A 20,724-nucleotide genomic window follows, 5' to 3' on the forward strand; every position below is an offset into this window, starting at 1 on the left:
TTTGATGCGCGATTGCGTCGGTGACAGCGACAGGAACCGGGTTTTGATAAAGATCCGGAATCGTCATTGATAAAAGGATTAGGTCAGTTAAAGGGGGGCAAGGGGGTGTGACGCCGCGGCCAAGTTCCGCTGCTGTTGAGAGACGCCGTTGACGTTAGTGGAGAGGTGGCAGATTGGTGGGCCCTGGCTAGCGGTACCGCCACTTTGAAGGGTTCGATGCTTGCCATCCAGCCATCGTCCTGGCCCGAGGCACCGTCGTGCGTCACGCGACAGCTATCAAGAGACTCCGATCACATCAGCACACGTTTCTTTGGCTTCGATCGAGAGATGTAACCACAAGCAAGCAGCGTGCTACCGAGGCTTCGATACAAAGTACATCGAAAATATCTTAGCTCAGAACCAATTTGTATGTCAATATGCTCTTGGTGTCACACTATGCAGGGCGCTGCAGCCCGTCCCATTCAAGTTCGAAGGCCCCTCGACAGGTTTTAACTACCATGTTTCGTCCTTCGCTCCACCACCGCCAACGCCATCTCGTAAAGTTCGCCCGGCATCATCTTGCCTCGTTGAGCAACACAGACATGGCCTAGATTCAGCCTTAGGTTAAACACTCCTCCCTACAGCATAGCATCGCGGATCCGAAATGCATCAAGCTCGGTCCGTGATTCTGCTGGACTGCCACATGGCCTGCCATTCATTCCCACCCTGCAGCTCTTTCAGGATTGAACGGTACCGCCATGCGATTGACGTATGAACAGTAAGATGGGTCGATGTTCATGTCCCCAGTGATTTCAATGAAGTGGTCCCCGAGTGTTAGGAGGAATAATATTCACCCATATTCGCACCAGCTCAGCGTGAGACGCTGTATACCCAGCATCATGTCAAAACTGCTGCCTACCATCAGACTGACAACTTCCAGTTATTTTGTGTAGCTTGTAGCATTGATAGCCAGATTCAGGACTGCCTCATACCCATACCCGTTCCCAATTCCAAAATCAGGACAGAAGCAGATTTCACGACACCGATACCTTCCAAAGTACATGTTGGCAGAGGCAACGATGGATACACCATAAGAAGATGTGTTAATATGAGTTATACGTGCATAGTTATACATAATGCCGAGCAATGTTGCGTTGCAGGAAGTTATGGGAACGCCTGATGTCTTACGGCCAGAGGATAGTTTGTCACGCGATGATCCGGGAACTGCTAATGGGCAAGCTATGTGGGCAACCAAGCTGTTTAAACAACTTGACTCAACTGATCGCAGGCTGTAATCGTATCTCATCATCATACTTCGTTGGGCCAAGAGCACTCCAGCGTGGTAGAGTTTGGAGATTGGGAGGTTCAGCATCAGTCATCTTGAAGATCAAGATCACCTCTCGAGCAACAATGACATTTTATGATATGCCCTCATCTTTGTCACTTTAGCACTGCCTACATGCCTTGGCTGAGAGAGAAGCAGATCTTATTACCCAATACAATTACAGCTGTAAGCTTGAGACAATCCTTTCAGCCGTTCCTGCCTCATAATGGTTTGTCCTTCCATTCGATTGTACACTCGCAGCTTCCGGAGGAAACTATTTAATCTCACATTCTTCCATCCACTGACTCTGTAACCCCCTTTTCTTTTTTTCAAATTCTTTTTTTTCAATATTAGCAACATCTTGATCTTTCATGAAGTTTCAAGCTCTTCTACAAAACCATTGGAACTCTAGTATCTCACTAGGTGGTCCACCAAAGACTAGAGTTTCCTCCCTCAACACTTGAGCCTATTTTACACATTCCCTCACCCTCGCATCTTCACTTTAGATCATCATCCCAACAGTCAGTAAACATCTTCTGGATTCAAAGCACTGAACTATGGGTTATCCCTTCGAGGATGCCACAGACGCCGAAATGGACTCTGCCGGATTGAACGTGGCTGCCGAATCCAATGTGAAGCCTACCCAAGAGGCGGAGAACATCACGAACATTAACAAGGATGCCGAGCCCTTGCCTCCCATCTCCCGACTACTCAGTGACTCTTTTCCAGATCTTGCCACTGTCCAGACGTCTGATGATATGCAAGCTCACACCGAGGAGTCTGAAGCAGATGCACAGGCTAGAGGCACTGCTAACAGTGCCGAAGATGTCGAGATGCCAGACATTCCTTACTCCGGCACCGCCGCAATTGAGGGATTTTTGTCAACAGATCATCTACAACCTTCTAACGATCCTGCAGAACAACCACTTTCGTACCAAAATTCCCAAGTTCTTGACAACATGGCCAATATCAAAACTCCTGTAGGTGAGGATGCCATTGTCAAAGACAATTCACCCGAATATCAGCACATAATCTATCCAGATGAGGATGATTTCGTTGAACAGGATCCATTCGACGACACGGACAGTTTTATTGATCTGACCGGCCCGGACAATGACTCTCAGCCCGCTTCGCCACCATCATCTGATCCACCTATCAAGACAGAACCAGGCGAGCAATCATCAGCATGGTACCCAAATCTGAAAATTAGGCAGCAGCCACAGGATTTCAATGACGACTACAAAGATTTGCTTGTGTCTCAAGATAACGCAGGTGACGCAACAGTATCTATTAAGCAAGAGGATTATACCACCAGCTTCTCCTTCCAGTTACATAACATTCATCAAGCAACCAAGACACGTGTTGCCGGCACTGAAGAAGAGCCAATTGAACTTTCCAGTGATAGTGACGATGATGACTTGTTGGCACTAGAACAGCCGGCCATTTCTCACAATCTTGCTGCTTTTCCCAGCGGATCCGACCTTGATGAGGGTGACAGCGAATTTCCTGATATCCAGCAGATGAAGTACGGCATTGACATGGACGAACTCAGAAAGAAAATATCTGCGCGAGAACAGATCCAGTTGAGTGCGGTATCTAGTAAAGTCAAATTGCAGCAACGATTACGGCTTCAGAAACTTGACGACGAAATTAAGAGCGAGAGAAAAAGACTGAATAGTTCAGATGACGCGGAGATCAGTATTTTCATATCTGGAAGTGAGCTCGGGTCGGATACTAAAGAAGATGGCAAAGGAGGAAACATGACTAGAAACCATCAAGGCCCTCGAGCCAAGAATGCAAGTGAATGGTTTGAGAAGTATGGTCATATTGCCAATTTCTTGGGAGGCTCCAGGAAACGAAGATCTTCAAACCCTGATCATGGACTTTCCAAAAACCGAGTCAAGAAAACGCGTGCCAAGTCAACGACTGCTCAGCGACAGGCCAGAGAGAAACTTTTCGAAACATTGCTCAATCACGACCCGATAAAAAACCGTAGGGCATGGGGTGGTGTGTCTGCGACTGTGGTCAAGGCCAGTAACAAAAAGGATAAGTTCAAACAACTCAGAGAAGGTGCTGGATCGGACTATACAGACGCGGCTTCGGACGAACGCAGACTGAAGCTGGCTTCCCAAGCTTTTGGGGACGGCCAATGCAAGCCAAATAATGACAAGTGGATCCTAAAGGGCATGAAAACGACACTACTTGATCATCAAGTCGTGGGTGGTGCTTGGATGTTGCAACGAGAGTTCGGGGTTGATGGACTTCCTCGCGGCGGCCTTGTCGCAGATGAAATGGGCATGGGCAAGACAGTACTAGCACTCACATGCATCGTGTCTAATCAAGCTCAAACAAAAGATCTCGTCGATTGGAGTAAGACGACACTTATCGTCGTACCGTCAAGTGCATTACCTCAATGGAAGCAGGAGATCAAGAAGCACGCCGGCGATACCTTGAAACATGTAATGCAATTCAAGAGCAGTGCCCACGGGGAAGATGCGCCAGGTGTTTGTATCAGAGCAATGGATATTGTGTAAGTCAAACATCGCTCTAAGGAAATATTATACTAAAATCGTGACAGTATGGTGACTTACAATGAGGTCGCTTCGGAATACCCATCAGAGAAGTTTCGCAAGGAGCTCAGCAAAAGAGGATTGAGTCAGAAATATCAAGAGAAGCAGATCGAAGAAGCCACCGGGCCATTGTTCAAGGTTCCATTCTGGAGAATCATTCTAGACGAGGTCGACAACATCAAGAATCGCAAAACACGGAGTGGGTTTGTCAGCTATCATATCTGGCATTTGCTAACATCTTATAGCATCTCTTGCTTGTCTGGCACTTCAAGGTCGGCATCGTTGGGGTATGAGTGGTACTCCTCTCCACAATTCGATACATGGTATGATAAGCATTCTGACTGACGTGCTTGGCTACTGATACCTGAACAGAATTTTACCCGTACTTGAACTTCATCGGATTGCCAGCTGCTTCTACTTATCAGAATTTCGTGATGAAGTTCGGAAACATCCAAAACGTGGGTAGATCACCCATTACATAGCGTTCAAAACTCATGTGTCATAGGACGATGTTATGGTAAACTTTGAAACTGTGTTGCCAGATATTATGCTCCGCCGGTATACACTCCCATTTCACATATTATAAATTCATGATGTTAACACAATTCAGTACTTCGAGCGACAAGTTCATGGGTAAACCCTATTTTGTTCTTCCGGATTCCCATGACGGTGTCATGCGTATTGAACTGAGTGGTGAAGAACGCGTTATATATCGGTATGATCGGTTCACTGTTAGCCGAGAGCAAAGCTAATAATATTTAGGGAAATCGAGATCTCCGCGCTGTCAGAGCTCAACGATATTCTTAGTAGTCCTAAGAGTCAAAGTATCAAGAAATGTGCTTTCGAATTTCTTAATTACCTACGTATGGCCACAGCCCATCCGTTTCTTCTCGAAGGACTATTCAGGAAGGTCTTCCAGCCCGAAAATATTGGATCCATCCAGAAGCAACTGAAAGAGATTGGCGGTCGACAGCCACTGTACCAACAGATCCGGTCCCACCTTGGCAATCTGGCGAAGCACACAGGGACTGGTGTTAAGTTTGGCAAAGGAAACTTTGGCTACCATTTCGACATGGATAGCCAGCTTGAGCTCGCGCGAGCCGCTCAGAGAGAAGATGTTTGCAGAATTTGCTTGGATTATCCAATGGAACCGAAACAAGCAGAGGTGCGTATTTCATATCATTTAGTGGCCTTAATATTGAATTTCTGATAATCTATAGTGCGAGCATGTGTTCTGCTCGGAGTGCATAAAATCTTACATCGCCGACGTCTGGGAGAAGACAGAACGTATGCCAAGATGCCCCGAGTGCAGCAGGCTCATTAATGGCCTCAAGAGGATAGAAATGAATTGTGATATGGAAGATAATGAGCCGACTAAATCCACCCCACCTTCTGCTACCTCTAAATACCCCAAAGGCCGAGGCATCACTCTTCAAGAAGCATTTGAAGCTGCTGAAACACCATCGTCTTCCAAGCTTCTACATAAAGACGGAAGGCAACTGGGAGACGACATTCTTGGATACCAGCCAAGGCACCACAAATTTAAGACGCGCTTTTTCACGGAGAGCGATAAGAATTACCCGGAGAAGCCGATGACTCCAAGTTCAAAGGCGACCGCTATCAAAGCAACAGCACTCGAATGGCTAACAGATGCCCCCGATGACAAGATCATCATTTTCTCATTGTTCACAAAGATGATGCGAGTTATCGGTCGCATGCTGCAAGACGAAGAGATTCCATTCATTTATTTTGACGGTAGTCTATCTGCCAAACAGAAAAAGTATGCAACAGACAAGTTTTCCAGTGATCCAAACGCCAAGGTTATGGTAAGCAACTATATTTTCATTCCCATCGTAAATCGTCCGCCGCTGCTAACCATGATGTAGATCATGTCTTTGAAGAGCGGTGGAGTGGCTCTCAATTTGACATGTGCCAACCGCGTGATTATGTCCGATCTCTGGTGGAACCATTCCGTTGAGATGCAGGCGTTTGGCCGCGTCTACCGTTACGGCCAGACCAAGCAGACCTATTACAGATGCATAGTTGCCAACGATACCATCGACCAGCGACTCGAAGAGCTGCAGGCACATAAGTCAGAGCAGATTGAGAAAGTTATGAAGGCCAGCAAGTGGCAAGATCTCCCTATAGAAACGATCGCCAGCCTCTTCGGTCGCGTTACAACGGACGACAGTGGCAACATTCGTGTAACTGCTTACGCCGACGAAAGTGACGACGACGACTGAGCGAACGAGATTGCAAATAAAGCTTTGAAGCATTGGTATTACCCGATGCTAGGGGCGACTGGGCGATAGGGCAGCCACCAATGGTGTCGCTAGATTACAGCGACATAACTTCGCATCACGACGCAACTTGCACAACAACAATATCACGGGCTTCTGTATTAGCTATTTATACACTGTGATGCTCTGATTTAGCCTATTGAGGAAAGTGTGCCGAGGCTGGCCTTCTCGAACCGGGTCACAAATGTGGTCTGGTAGTGTGGTTCCGGGATCGTAGGATTCTAGACCATGGATAGGTAAAATGAATTAGACAGCAACCAGTTTCAATAAAATTCAATGACTTAATCTTTGAGAAAACCTGCGATGGGAATCGTGGCACCTGGTAGTAGGCGTACACAAACGCAGATTATCCCGTATACGAGACTCGACTACACTGTCTGAATATGGTAGAAGCCCATTTCATGGCAGTCGGCTTCCTGAGAGTGATAGAGCTATACAGAGATGTTTACCACGTAGTTGATTGATCTGAAGGGTTGAAGCCGCGTGTGGCAACGAGAAAGTCGTTCCGTGCCGAGAATTATCGGAAGAGAAAGGGGAGAAAGAGAAACATAGACCACAACAGCGTCACACCACTTCCTTGTAAACTTGGTGAAGCTAGTTAGACTTCACAACTGTGCCGAGATGAGGTTATTTCCTTCCAGTCGCATATCACCTGCCTTCTGCGTACTTCGGAGGCAGGTGTCTGATTTTGCCTGCTGTACTGCATCGCTGTACGCTGAGCACGTATACTACATACGTTGGTCAATACATCACACCCAGCTAATGCACAGCATACTTCCTCCCAGATGGCAGTCTGTTGTTATATTCCTCCCCAAAACACCACTACCCAGATTACCCATGTATACATCACGTACATGTCAACCAGTTCTTTCTTATAAATCCACCGTTGTGAAAGCGCTACCAATGTTTTGTTTGGCAAAACATGATGCTTCCCAGATAGCGCGTGAATTCCTCGTACCGCAGTAGCTGGCATTGGTGCCTCGTACCGTGGAGGGGTCCGTTTCGAATTTGAATGTAATGCGGGAGATAGGCGGTGAGAAACCGTAGAAAAAACTGAAGGTTGAATCCAATACCCGTTTCAATAAGATACACAATAAACCCATGAAAACCCCCGATGAATCTTCTTCCTATGTTACTGATCTTTCTCCTCTTTTCGTTGCCGAAGCATCGTGTGTATAACAGGAAGTCACATACCGCGTTTCCTTTGCTCCCATGCCAAGGTAAGACGTGGCAACCCCAACGGCGTCTGCCAAGCACGAACCACACGGGTTGGCGAGAAGGTTTGGCACCTCCCAGGCGACAGGAGGGTCAAATAAATGGCAATATCATGAGCTTATTTGGTCTTCAATCATAAGTTGCCTATTCATGGTATATACCTCTGAATACCATTCCTTGAGCATCTCTGGTAGATAGCTATTGCAGATAATGATATTAGCGCAAGAAGTTTAGCAGAGGCTATGTGACGGCCTCGAGTGTGCGAAGATTCAATTGTCTGCGCAGGGGCTAACTTAATAAGAGATAACCCCTAGCTATGGTATTCCTCATGAAAGTCCTTCGCGAGTCAAGATTCCCGACCGCGGAGTGCAGCAATTGACAGTTGGAGCAGGCGACGTAATGCTGTTCGACTAGTCCAGCTTCTTTTCATCGGACTTACTTGCAGTTTGAAATGAATGTTTCCTGCAATATGGATAGACAATCACCTCCGCTCTTGGTCGCAGAGCTGGATAGTCGGCAGCAGCAACGTACGTTACGCCAAGTTCAAATTTCCAGTAAATATATGGTTCATAACCATGAGACCAATTGGAAGTTCGAGTTTCTGGACTTGGCTGCCTTGGCCCTTAAAATATGGAGACCGAATTCAAGGGCTGAAGGTTATCTCGAGGTTATAGGTGGATATGCGGAGAAGTTGGGGTAGTTGCGGGGGGACTTGCCAAGAACTGGGCTGACCTGGCCACGGCTGTGGGGAATCTTACAACGGGCATGTTTTCTTTCTTTTCCATCAATCATCGCTACCGCCAAGAACATGCAGTTGGACAATTTCCGATGAGATCAGCCCTCTCCACGTGCAGCAGACAGGAACACGAAAAATTCAGCCAAAATGCCCAGCCTTTCAGAGAGCCGCTCAGCAGTCTACGACTTCTTGATAGGTGGAACACCTCCTATCGCATATAGAAACCAATTGCGAGGACCAAGCCACATATCGGGTGTAGATGACCGTGCTATTGATCGACCATCTATTCCCCGCGGTCCGTGGTGCCGGGTTTGGAGAAGATGCAGGGACTTAAGATTGTCATTACGACGCTGTAGAGGCAGCATAAAAGGATGCCTAGTCTCGGTCGTTGACTTGCGAGATGGTTCCTGACCTCACGGGACATCTCAATTGTTGCAAACCTTGTCACTCGGCTAACATGCGTTCTTCATCCCTCTTTGTTGCTCTCTCGGCTGTTGCTGGTGCTCTTGCCAACTTCGGCGAGATTCCAGCCAATGTTCCCAGGAACGTCGATCAGTTCCGTGAGAAGCACCCTTACAAACCGTCAAAGGGTTGCGATGACAAGCGACCAATTGTCACCATCCGGAACTCCAAGAACGATACGGATGATGTTGCCGACGAGTTCTACGCCGGACTTAAAAAGGCCAACCATGGCGGTACTTTGTACCTCCAGAAAGACAAACTCTACATCATCGGCAAGCCTCTCGACCTGACGTTCCTCGATGATGTACAGGTCCACTGGGATGGTGAGGTCAAATTCACCAACGACACTCCCTACTGGCAAGCAAATGCCTTCAGCCACCCCTTCCAGAACTCGCTCATGTTTTGGAAGTGGGGTGGCAAGGATATCAAAATTTACGGTGATGGTATCCTGAATGGCAACGGACAGCGATGGTGGAACGAATTCGCCGGACTCGAGATCCTGGACCCCGACAACGAATACCTTCGTCCAATTCTATTCTACGCCGAGAACGCTACCAACTTCGCCATGGAAGGTATTCATGAGAAAGACTCGCCTTGCTGGACCAACTTCATTGTCACTTCCAAGGGCGTCTCTTTCGAAAACATCATTGTGACTGCCGAGTCGAACAATGCTTCCGCTCTGCCCAAGAACACCGACTTCTTCGATTCTTTGAACGTTGTGGACCTTACTGTCAAGCAAGTCTGGGTCAACATTGGCGACGACTGCTTCTCGCCAAAGTCCAACGCCACCAACATTCACGTCGACACTATGTACTGTAACGGTAAGCAAACCCGCCTCTGAGGGAACGAAAGTGTTTTTACTCAACAATTACAGGTACTCACGGTCAGTCCATGGGCTCCGTTGGCCAGTACAAGGGCGAGTACAGCTACATTCAGGACGTCGTTATCGAGAACGTTTGGCTTCTAAACGGCCAGCACGGCGCTCGCATCAAGACCTGGGCCGGTGCTGATGTTGGCTACGGTTTCGTCGATAACGTCACATTCAGGAACTTCTGGCAGGCTGCCAACGAGTACTCTGCTTTCCTCGACTCGTGCTACTTCAACGTGAGTTCCCACCCACTCCCATTTTCCAGGGCAATTAATCACCATGGCTAACACTATCAGGTTAACGCCTCTACCTGTGCAGCCTACCCATCGCAGATGAACATCAGCAACATTCTCTTCGAGAACTTCTCTGGCTACACCTCAGGAAAATACGGCAAGGCCGTCGCTAGATTAACTTGCTCGACCAACCCCAACGCTGTCTGCGAAAACATCAAGTTCAAGAATTTTAACATCACCTCCCCCTGTGGTGATGCTGTCATTATTTGCGATGGTATCAAGGGTGGCCTCGGCGATGACTACCCCTGCATCCCTTCCAACACTACCGAAGCCACTGCTGCCCTTAAGGCTACGTGCTCTGTGCCTCAGGCTACCAGCACTATTCAGCCGTGGTAGAGAACGAGATGTGTGGGAGAATCTAGACCCAGATTGTGCTGAACATCTTTTGTACATACACAACAATTTAATGAATAATTTCAATGATCACATAACTGATACTCTCACACGTGCCTTGAATCGTCCTAAATATATACCGTGTGGATGATGCGTTGTCTGGTATTAATGGAAGGTGACGAGGTTAGGCTTTCCTAGATGTGATCATTATCCCACGAGGAACTAGTCCCATGCGACTTGACATGAAACATGATTAAGCAATATTTTTCTGGGTTGATCCGCGTATGCTAGACCATTTCAAATGGCGAGGTGTGTAGTATATAATGTGCCACTACTTCGATCTTTCCCATAGATCAGGATGGAAGTGAGCGTCTGACTATTATATGAGTCGTGTTTGCCGACACCTCCGCCATCGTCAACCGGCTGGAAGACGGCGAAGACGTCTCTTCCGGCTCTACGTTCCTGGTTGATGACACGCAAGATGCGTATGATCTGCCACACGGGGAAGCTGCCCTCTTCTAGACTGTTTTCGGCACGGCGCTCCAGCCAGCGCTGAATCCACAGGCCGATTTCTGGGCTGCGCGAACGCAGAGTCGCCGCTAGCAACAGGCCTGAAATCCCAACGGTGAAGATGTTCAGGCGCTTGCACTCATCCCAATCGATCCCGGCTGCGATCCGCAAAAGCACTAATATCCACATTTCAGTCTCAGTACCACCAGTGTGAAGCGCGCGGTCTCCTGAGGGTGTAAGAGCCTCAAAATACTCCGTCTGCTGCATGATACGAGCAACCACATAGTAGGCATAGTTCATGGCGCTCACGTGGGATTGAAAGCGCATAGGTTTAATTGTCAAGTCGAGAGATGAATGTTCATCGTCACTAGGACAATGACATTCTTGCCCATTTGGAAGATTGTACAATTGTAGGCCATCATACCACTCTGTCGTCATTTGCTTTAGGCCTCGAAGCAGCGTTCTGGAACATGTCAAAGGACTGACCCTGTGCAATGTCTGAGTACCAGACGGTGACAGGTCCATCGACCTAGTTTCTCCAGAACAGGAAAGCATTGGGTGTGGATGTGTGATTCTGTCACACAGATGGATGAATGCCACACAATTGAGGCGATAGGATTCACACATTATCGAAAGGATGGTTGGCTGGATGCGGGGTTTCCGGTCCAGACCCGGCAACAATAGCGGCTCAACGATAAGAGATGTTGAAGCTGTGAAGAAACTAGATGTGGTGAAATGAGCTCTTTTCCACCAGTTGTGCAATCTTGACTGAGCCCACGCAGCGAGAAGCCCTTTCACTTGTTCGTTCCACGTCGTCATACCTTTCCGCCTTGGCTCAAGCAGCAGCTCAACAGCGTTAGAGTGGATGGCAAAGTCCTGGAAGCCACTCATCATGGACTCGAGATGACAGAAGAGTATCAGAACGGCTAATGCAGCAGCAAGATTTTGTTGGTAGTCCGACCGACTCCATCGAACCACACTGTGTATAGCTGATCCGTAGAACTCTCGGCTAATTGTTTGGTGGTCGACATCTGGTCTAAAAATACGACCTGGGTCTTCCATTGTTCTGTGATGCTTTCTTTGAGGTCGAATTCGACTCAAGTGGCAGGCAGAAAGTGCCGAAATTGCATTCGTGATTACTTGAGGTGGACTCCTCAAAATGTCAACCTCGCAGAATGCAACATGCAACGCTGGAACACATTGATCTTGCCAAATCTTGTGATAGAATTGATCCTTATCAAGCCTGATAGGTATACTAAGGAATGTGTTTGTGACTGGCAAGATCGACAATGCATCGCCAATCTTAGCGGGCGGCTGGACAGTTCTCCAAACATGGGAAAGTGGTCTTTTAGTCCGTGGATTAGGCACGCCAATTCCACTTGCTGCTTGACGATCATATATAACAGCGTTGACCTCGAGATTCCAAGCGCCAGCAGAGCTCCTCACGACATGGGGAAGTGCTGGTTCCGAGAAGACCTCAGCACAGTCGAGAGGAGCAAATCGCTCAGCATGCCGAACAGATTGGTCATGTATGGGGAGTGCCAGTGCTGCAGGTACTGGAGGTGCAGCATTGAATCCTAACACATTCGTCTGAGGAATGTCGGTAGCCGATTTAAACTCGACCAGCCGGAATTGTGGTTTAATTGCGACCGGTTCGCATAGTCTACCGAGACGGAGGCATGTGCCACAAGGATTTGCTCCATCACACTAAACATGGAAACGGTCATTGATTACTCGGATTTTGTTGAATAGAACTCCCTACAAACCTTCTTCCGTCGCTGCCGACAGCTCTGGCAGCCTGTCCGACTCCGAGTGATGTTTGTTTTCTTTCTTCGAGGTGGAGCGGGAGCATACATAGTACCTGATAATCGCGAAATACTCAAACATTCTTGGATATTGTACGAGGTCGGATGAGGGAAAAGGCGGGAACTATTGAGATCTTTTGTGAAGCGAGTCAATTTGCCCCATAGCACGAGATCCATAGTGGTCAATTTAGGCCGCGACCACTAACTTGACGCTGCTATTCACTAATGTTAGCTAAGCGTACTGTAGATTTCGGCACCTGCTCGTTGCCGCTAGGGCTGCTCATCCAACAGATTGTCTTTGAGATGCGTCGTGCTACACGGGATGATACTGGCTTCAGATGTTGGGATCATAAGATCCAGGATGACAGGTCTTGGAAGTGCCAAAGTCGTCTATCAGGGAGATAAAACTGAGGTTTCCTCTATGGTGTTTACTGGTCTAACCTTAGGTTGGAACGCCGGGAATACAATGCGGAGCTATAGTGGATAGCACTATACCTGAAAGAGTGCGTGGGAGCGACAATGTAACCATCTTATGCTTCCTGCAATGGAGCATGGCAATATTTGTGGCAGCAAAAAGCAATTGCAAAATCCATTATATAATCGCCCGAAGCTAAATTCTGATTTCCGAATGTTACCAAGCTGCAATTGGTGCGCGGGAACGCTCGTTTCATATTGCTCTCTCTTACCCTCCCCCCCTTCTGCTTGCCACGGCGCTGTGTGGTACTAGAATCCGCAAAGTATATAATTGCCCTCATTCGTTACAATGCTCACATCTGATAAGTCTCGATTTGATTTATGCTTCTGGCTACCTTGAAGCTCAAATTGAGATAATCCATTCAACTTCCACATACTTTATGCACTTACGGAAACGGTTGATGATACGACATGAACTGGTGAGAAGATGCATCAATCCAAAGAAGATCTTTTACAGCAATATAAAGGCTGCGATGTCTCGAGTCTTCCCAAACCCGCCGCTATTATGGATGTCGCAATAGCGCGCCGGCACTGTTCCACAATGCTGCAAGCCGTCCAAGCGCTGAACGTTAACTTCAGAGCACACGTCAAAACCCACAAGGTCCGTCAAAGCCGGGCGTATAAGCCTGCTCCGTTAATTGCCTGTCATTGGAGCTTGAGTTCGTTGACTTCAACGTATAGACATCCGAGCTTGCTCTCCTGCAGATCGGATCAGACATGCACGATGTCCATTTGGCTGTTTCGACGGTCGCTGAAATTGAACACTTGCTACCGACGCTATGCAACTTGAAGGAGAGCGGCCGGGCCATCAATATTCTCTATAGTGTGCCACTCCCACCATCTCAAACTTCGCGAGTAGCACAGCTTGCACGAAGATTGGGACCGGGTAGTATTACGTTGCTGATAGACCATCCGTCTCATCTCAAGCCTTTGCTAGTCTTTCGCCAGGAGGCCGGTTTTCCTAGCGGGGTTTTCCTCAAAGTCGATACCGGATACCACCGAGCAGGGCTACCACCATCCTCGTTGAATAAGGGCGGATTGATTGACGAGATCGCACGATTAGAGTCTGAAGGTGATGTGTATTTTGTTGGACTATATTCACATTCGAGTTTGAGCTATGCCGGGACTACGGCCTCGGAGGCAATGGATGCACTTGGCTCTGAAATCAATGGATGCCTCGACGCCCTCAATTACAACCAAGCCTCCCTTCCTAAGCACCATTCTATAATGATAAGCGTTGGCGCTTCGCCCCAGGTTGTAGCTATTCAAAATTTTGCAGGACGCAATGCGGGAATGTCAGGACCGACGATAACTCTCGAAAGGGCCCTCGAGGACATCTCAAACTTCGAAATCGGTGGGTGCCAAATTACACTCGAGCTGCATGCTGGTGTTTACAGCGTAATGGACATGCAGCAATTTTCAACAAGATCGATTAATTCACTCGGCCACGTGGATGGTGAGGTTGCTCTTTCTGTCGCCGCTGAGGTCGTGAGTGTATACAATGACGGGGAACGACAAAAGCCTGAAGCACTTCTGGCTGTGGGAACTTTGGGTCTTGGAAGAGAACCATGTGCCTCATATAAGGGATGGGCTGTCGTCGGCCGGTCACAAAAATGCCACAAGGCTAACGGCGATTCGCGGATGATTGTGGAAAGAATCAGCCAGGAGCACTGTGTGATCTCGTGGGACCTTGCGGATTGGCCAAAGGAAGCTCAGTTGCCTAGACTTCCACTTGAAGTTGGACAGACGTTGAGACTATACCCAAATCATGCCTGCGTGACAGGTGCGATGTATGGTCATTACTTTGTAGTGGACTCCGATATCTTAGAGCCTGACATTGTGCAGGATGTTTGGGTTCGTGCGTCCGGCTGGTAGAACGTTATTCAACACGCACTCTGTTAATCCAAAACTATGGTTTTAGAAGGCATCTATCTTTCGTTGATAACATCGATCTCCGGTCAACATATTTATTACAAGTCAATTTGCCAATAGCAAAGCCAAGGCATCTGATTGTTCATAGTACAACGAGAATCGACTACTACCGCAATACATTATACGTTGACAACAATGCCGTCTGGAATTCTCGTGTAATAGACACTTTTACCAACATAACACAATTTCAGCCATCGTCTAACGGGTCCACGGCTCCTGAGAGAACATGATTTTGCAAAGTTACATGCCCTCAAGCCTTTGAATTTTCAGGATCCCCGTGAGTTATTTTGCGTCTTGTAATTCTTCACTCGCAATTATTGACATGGAAAGGGCTACAATATAATGTAATGGTATGTTTTTGAGACCCATTAGTCATGCGATAGGCGATTCATAGGCTCCCAACCCTTGCAAGCGTTCGATCCAGCTCAAACATGCGTTGCCTCAATGGGTTATTAGAGGAGTCTTATTCCATTATCCGTACAAATTAGACAGCTACACAATAATCCCTACTTATCTGTCTCCATTTTCCGCGTTTGTGGGTCCGAATATCACGTATCACCTTCACGCTTGTTTTGTCTTCAGATATGTCCCTGATCCAAGTCTGAAGGTTGGCATACAAGCTTGATGTCATCAAATTAGCTTAGAAATATTCACAATAGACAGCAAGGCTTTTTGATTTCATATAAGACTTAGATATAGATTCTGCTCTACAGCACTTTAAATCACGGACCCGGATTTTGTGTTACATTTGTATCAAGTTGTTGATTATTATATTGCGGCGTGTAAAGCCCCTTTGTCAACCTTTTGGCATGTTTGTTTGTTTAAACATGTATTTCAAAGATTGACTTTGTACCACTGGCGATGAATATAGGAAATGACCCTGTTTCACCTGTTTTCATGCAAATATACATCAATAATTTTCGACAGGTACCTTTGAGATGTTATTTTCTTGAATTTCGCTTCTGCACTTGGATCGCCGTGCGTCAGTCTACTTTTTACATGGGCAACTCTGTCGAATCGCCCTTTCTCCTAGCAAATATTGTGTATGGGTTATTTTTGCCCCAAGAAAAGGGCCTCGTCTTGTTAAGAGGCATTAGAGTCTGGATATCACCAGGCTCGAGGAGTTTTGTGTGGTTTTCTCTAGTGAGCCAAATGGACTGGCGTTTGGTGAATCCTTAAGTTTTTGTATGATAGTACGAATCTCATCGGCGGAAAAGTCTGGCCGAAAACTCAGCTCCGATTCATCGGATGTCTTCCCTTGGGAAAGCTGTTAATCATTGGATGTGGGAAGCACCGGAGCAGTCAACTCGACACAACTCTGGAGTAGTAGCAGCATATATGTCGGAGGATAGTGTTGAAAGGGAGTGCTAGGGTGCTAGCATTGACGCGCTGAGCCCGAATCTCTATTACATATAAAATATTGTAGCCCTTATATGCCTAATAGTAGTCCGATAACGGATAAGCTCTAACAATATCGCTCTCAGAGATTTCGGGTCGTGTTGAAGATTACAGCCAATGTCGCTAGACGTTGGATCAGAAATATTTCTATGAAAAGATAGCTCTGACCCGTGGCTTCGCTGAATATCAGTGGGTGACTCGGGGCTGGAATTGGTCGTTGATAGAAATTCTCCCAGAGAATTCTTTTTCGTTGCAGAAGGTTGATTGAAGAGTGCTTCTTGTAGAAGTTTTAATGGTGCATAGTTTCTGTCAATCTCAGACTCGCTGCTAGCAGTTTGCGTCAACTACAGGTTATCCTAGATTGTATGGATTGATAGTTCTGAGCTCAGAGTTTGCAAAAGGATATCGAGTGAGCCGCAAACCTATGTGTTCATATATGGCCGGTTAAAGCAAGAAGCAAAATATCATGCTTGGTGTTATTTCTTGTCAGTTAAAATGGAACAGGAGAAGTTTATAGCCGAATAAATAGATACTGTGACTACGCAACCTATGTACACTATTCTTGTACCACCACGCATTCCAAGAGATTGGAGTCTGTCGAGCAGATATAGGCTTTCCTTTATAGAGAACAATTAGACCCTCCATGAATCATATGAAAGACTGGGTGTTTTAATTATAGTGACAAGTATGTGTAATAACGCCTACTCCAAAATGACACCGTAGTCATATTTCCTTCAATCGCTACAAGCAGCGCAATTGCACACCCAGCTTTGCCAAGTAGGCGTTTCTAGGGATAGAAGAGATGGGCCGGGGACGGTTATAAAAGAACCAGTACAGTCCCCGCCCGTGTAAACGTGGCATACAAAGCCGGGCGTCGCTTCGGCCGTGGTGAAGGTGTTGATGTTTCTCGGGAGATTTTGGCATTCACCCGGAATGCCAACGCCTGTGAACGTCCCGAGTCCGGGGATGCCGTTAAGCGTGAGCAACTCGACCCCGGAGATCTGGCGGCGATAAACCTTGTTATCTGCGTCGGTGGCAGCGAAAACGAGGCCTAGTGTTGAGACAAAAGTGAAGCAGCGCATTTTGGATGCTTTCTGTCTATATTTCTTGGGGTTTTGGCTGATTGATTGAGAAATGAAGAGTTGTCTTGTGGGTTTGCTTAGACAGTCTTTCTTATTAATGTTGGCAGAAGATTCAAGGACTTGCTTGAAGAAATGCAGGACGACTTCTTCAAATATATGTGCCGATTTTGACCAGTAATTTCACATGTTTTTGTTCCATCCTGCTGTCAGCTTTCCCTCAATATCTCACTACTATCCCTCGAAGCTTTGCTAACGCTTATATTATGTAGTAATGAAATCCATATATAAAGTTTCAAGCAAGCTAAAATTTCGACGATTTGAATCGGTGTAAAACTTCAACTAAAAATGATTATCGAATTATGACGATGATACTGAGAGAGCCTCTCATATACAGTAATCGCTGTTATGCACCCCGACAATAGAATAATATGCAGTGGGTTAAGCTACTAACTATAGAATAGCACAACCTACGCCCTGAATAAGCAAACTCTAACCTACGCTCTGAATAAGCAAACTCTAATCTACGCCTTTTTTCATCACCATCAACCCCAAGTTTCACTCCTTGGCATTGATCTAACTAGTGATAACTACATAGTACAGTAATATCTTCATTACTGCTTCAACTAGCACCGTCATCAGTCTAAGTAAGATGACTAGCCGAAACTTTCCGCCCAATCTGGCGCAGAGCTCAGCCAGTTCAATGGTCACCTCGCTTTGGCATATTCTGTGTCTTTCAGATATCACGACGTCTCAATGATACATAGTTGTTGAGTTGTAGGTTTTGAGAAGTTCTTAATACTGGACACATTGAGACCAACGTCCACAAGTTTTCGTCCTCTTCGCATGCTTACCAGCAAATTTTACCAGTCTAGTAAACCTTGTAGTATAAGAAAATCGTCACTTATCAATACTAACGTTGATACACTTACGAATTCCTTTGTAGCCAACAAACACACAGTTCGTTGACTCCGCACATGGTGCGATCAGCGCGTTGGTTTAAGGATAACTGGTAACTAAAGAAACACAATCAAAAGTTTTGGCTGATTTCTCGGCGTTGTACGAATTGGCTATTTTATCTGTCTTGTCAGACCAATACCGCATTCTTATACCAAAGAGGTGCACGATATCGTAGACTCTTGAGTTCTCCCTAGATTGGAGACTGGCGTATTTGCCTTCACACATCTGCGCACACCTCCGCCTCACATGCGCGAGATTGACATTCATAAGTGCCCATGCACGGAGGCTGTGTCTTTACGCATCACCAAGTAAGATCACAACAGTAGTGGATTTTGAACAGGGCGCTCTTGCAGTCTGATGAGCTGTCATGGCGGACGCTTGCTGTACTCTTCGTCTCACGCCACGACTAATCACATGCAGAGCATCTTTGAAGTAGACGCTTAGACTGCCAGTGGCAACTGCATTATGATTTAAATTCTACACCTTTTTTCCTTCTTCTTTTCTCCAAATATTCGTCCCTTACTATGTAATCCCAGCAAATCTCAAACTGTCTTTCTAGTATAGCCAACACCGACAACATCGCCAAGCGAGCTGCCTGTTGAACAATCTAACATCTGTTACGAAGACTGATAACATCCTAGGATTGCCTATGGGTGTCCGATAGACATGCTTCAGAGAACGACTGTCTTTTTATTGGATGCCACAGGTGTTCACCTGTGGCAACCACACTAACCTGGGTTAGGTAGCTTTCAGTGCAACAGAAGTTAGCTCTGTTTCTCACCGTCACATCAGTCTCCATATCAAAGGACTCCTATTCTTCATCATCTTTAATAACGTGTCTATCACTGTTTACACCCTTTCGTCTAGAATCAGATATTCCCTATATGGCTTCGGAGTTTGACCAACCACTTTTACTACGTACTAGGGCTGTACTACGATCAAACACGATTTGACGATCCCCTTAGCGTGCAGGTTAGTGTGGATAATTTGTGCGAGCTTGCTATGAAAGATATTAGCAGACTGGGAATGTTCGCTTCTCGATGAAGCCATCCGGACAAAACAACGACACCGACAATAAATAACAATAATAACAACAGCAAGTGGTAGATGCCACATCCATCTGATGACGATCCAGATCTGACGTAAAGGAAGGATAGTCTTGACTTCCTTCTCAGTGCCCCGATTCTCGAGAAATCAGAACAAGTCGGATCTCTTGAGAGCTATTGAAGTCACAGAATAAGCGGTAAAAGCGTTGTCAGCAATGGCGGTACACTCGTTCCTGCGGCAACACCTAGTAGGCATATATGCCATTCGATATGAGGCATGAGGTAGAGATAGAAGACCTAGATAATTCCATCAGAGTTCCGAGAGAGACAAAAATGAATCACGCCACGTCGCTTTTGCCCACCCTCCGAGAATGGCGATTTGTCTAACTCGGAAGATCGAAGAATTGGAAGAATCGATCACGTTCGCAGAAACGCTCGTTTTCACGTTGCTCGTACAGGAGCTAAATCAAGACGAGAGATTCAGGTGTCCGAGGGCTAAGCTTTTGAAGTTTTCGGGTTAATCAGAGACACGGAGGACAAGGAAGAGGGCTGCACTTGGTGGACACAACGAACTCGGCCTCATGGCACCATTCGTTCTGCAAACCCGGAAAGAAAATTACCTTCAAGAACAGCGAAATCCTCCCCGATGGTCAAACTGAGCGAATTTACCTCAGAAATGCACTGCTCAGTTTCTGTGCCACCAGCATAAGCCATCGCTAGGTGCTGTCAAGACGCCTGACGAACAAAGTTGTCAATACTGCGCTCAACTGGACTTCGCATTCGCAAACGATGATTTTCACGAGGCGACTCTGTTACTATCTTCGATGGTATCTAGCTGAGCTCTGACCCAGCAAAACACAAACTGGATTCGGCCCCTCAGGTTTTCAATATAATCTATCTTAGCATGGCTGCGCATGTTGTTTTGCTGTCCTCCAGATCAAAGCAGGTGACTTTTTCTATGAGGAAATACACTTGTCAAACCAGCGAAGCCGTGAGGATGCTCTGGTTCAATGACGTGAATTGCGATAATGACACCCATACCGGAGTCAGTGCCAATGATCGCCTTGTACGAGGCTGGTTTGCTCGCTGTGCAGGAAACCGTCTTCGGTGTAACGACTCTCAAAAGTACCGAATTGCAAAGTCGGGTTCTTGATGTTGGAGAGCTTGGCGATCATGTTGTGTGACTGGCTGCTGGGGGCTCGGGGGAAGAACCATAGGCCGCCCTGAGTCACTGTTCGCCGAATGGGGCGCAAGGCAAAGCGTCGGACTAATGACCGCAGAAAAATTCCCTTCTCCAAACGTTCAGTCTCACACGGATGAACGCTATTCTTTTTTTGGGTAAAATTACATCCAGCCATGGCCTATGAGTTGCTTCAAGTGCGATGGCGTATTAGTTGGTGGCTATTCGGGCCCGAAGGCCGGTCCCTTAGATTTGAGCTT

At 46.8% G+C, this 20,724-nt stretch overlaps 6 protein-coding genes across 6 annotated transcripts; 4 read left to right on the forward strand and 2 right to left on the reverse strand.

Moving 5' to 3' along the window:
• Nucleotides 1–1,860: 1,860 nt before the first annotated feature.
• Nucleotides 1,861–6,116, forward strand: BKA67DRAFT_652363 (SNF2 family N-terminal domain-containing protein; the record flags this gene model as incomplete). Its single annotated transcript, XM_046106153.1, has 9 exons — nt 1,861–3,833; nt 3,882–4,072; nt 4,119–4,196; nt 4,246–4,331; nt 4,379–4,431; nt 4,484–4,588; nt 4,636–5,038; nt 5,094–5,699; nt 5,760–6,116. 9 exons carry the CDS (start codon nt 1,861–1,863, stop codon nt 6,114–6,116), a joined length of 3,852 nt encoding a protein of 1,283 aa, XP_045963236.1.
• A 1,104-nt stretch (nt 6,117–7,220) lies between these two features.
• On the forward strand, nt 7,221–7,706 carry BKA67DRAFT_6256 (uncharacterized protein). The gene is made up of 2 exons (XM_046105536.1): nt 7,221–7,489; nt 7,550–7,706. The coding sequence occupies exons 1-2, from the start codon at nt 7,288–7,290 to the stop codon at nt 7,567–7,569; spliced, it is 222 nt and encodes a 73-aa protein (XP_045963237.1). The 5' UTR covers nt 7,221–7,287; the 3' UTR covers nt 7,570–7,706.
• An 875-nt stretch (nt 7,707–8,581) lies between these two features.
• On the forward strand, nt 8,582–10,083 carry BKA67DRAFT_509639 (family 28 glycosyl hydrolase; the record flags this gene model as incomplete). Its single annotated transcript, XM_046097254.1, has 3 exons — nt 8,582–9,407; nt 9,461–9,690; nt 9,751–10,083. The coding sequence occupies 3 exons, from the start codon at nt 8,582–8,584 to the stop codon at nt 10,081–10,083; spliced, it is 1,389 nt and encodes a 462-aa protein (XP_045963238.1).
• A 147-nt stretch (nt 10,084–10,230) lies between these two features.
• On the reverse strand, nt 10,231–12,697 carry BKA67DRAFT_6195 (uncharacterized protein). The gene is made up of 2 exons (XM_046105462.1): nt 12,357–12,697; nt 10,231–12,297 (listed from the first exon to the last, which is right to left on the reverse strand). Exons 1-2 carry the CDS (start codon nt 12,570–12,572, stop codon nt 10,378–10,380), a joined length of 2,136 nt encoding a protein of 711 aa, XP_045963239.1. The 5' UTR covers nt 12,573–12,697; the 3' UTR covers nt 10,231–10,377.
• Nucleotides 12,698–13,059: 362 nt separating this feature from the next.
• BKA67DRAFT_543590 (putative serine dehydratase domain-containing protein) lies at nt 13,060–14,932 on the forward strand. Its single transcript, XM_046101196.1, has 2 exons — nt 13,060–13,470; nt 13,551–14,932. The coding sequence occupies exons 1-2, from the start codon at nt 13,297–13,299 to the stop codon at nt 14,742–14,744; spliced, it is 1,368 nt and encodes a 455-aa protein (XP_045963240.1). The 5' UTR covers nt 13,060–13,296; the 3' UTR covers nt 14,745–14,932.
• A 1,786-nt stretch (nt 14,933–16,718) lies between these two features.
• On the reverse strand, nt 16,719–17,563 carry BKA67DRAFT_543592 (uncharacterized protein). The gene has a single exon (XM_046101197.1). The coding sequence runs from the start codon at nt 17,279–17,281 to the stop codon at nt 16,934–16,936; it is 348 nt and encodes a 115-aa protein (XP_045963241.1). The 5' UTR covers nt 17,282–17,563; the 3' UTR covers nt 16,719–16,933.
• Between the last annotated feature and the right edge of the window lie 3,161 nt (nt 17,564–20,724).

This window comes from Truncatella angustata, assembly GCF_020726525.1.
Source record: "Truncatella angustata strain MPI-SDFR-AT-0073 chromosome Unknown BKA67scaffold_1, whole genome shotgun sequence".
In the NCBI taxonomy this organism is placed as follows: domain Eukaryota; kingdom Fungi; phylum Ascomycota; class Sordariomycetes; order Amphisphaeriales; family Sporocadaceae; genus Truncatella; species Truncatella angustata.

Bases quoted from the DNA above. Each gene is read 5' to 3' on its own strand.
- BKA67DRAFT_6256 (XM_046105536.1), top strand. From the start codon at position 7,288: ATGAATCTTCTTCCTATGTTACTGATCTTTCTCCTCTTTTCGTTGCCG. The intron at 7,490-7,549 runs ATGGCAATATCA...CATGGTATATAC, and splicing joins GCGACAGGAGGGTCAAATAA to CTCTGAATACCATTCCTTGA.
- BKA67DRAFT_6195 (XM_046105462.1), bottom strand. From the start codon at position 12,572: ATGGATCTCGTGCTATGGGGCAAATTGACTCGCTTCACAAAAGATCTC. The intron at 12,298-12,356 runs GTTTGTAGGGAG...TTCCATGTTTAG, and splicing joins GTCGGCAGCGACGGAAGAAG to TGTGATGGAGCAAATCCTTG.
- BKA67DRAFT_543590 (XM_046101196.1), top strand. From the start codon at position 13,297: ATGCATCAATCCAAAGAAGATCTTTTACAGCAATATAAAGGCTGCGAT. The intron at 13,471-13,550 runs GTCCGTCAAAGC...TTCAACGTATAG, and splicing joins CACACGTCAAAACCCACAAG to ACATCCGAGCTTGCTCTCCT.
- BKA67DRAFT_543592 (XM_046101197.1), bottom strand. From the start codon at position 17,281: ATGCGCTGCTTCACTTTTGTCTCAACACTAGGCCTCGTTTTCGCTGCC.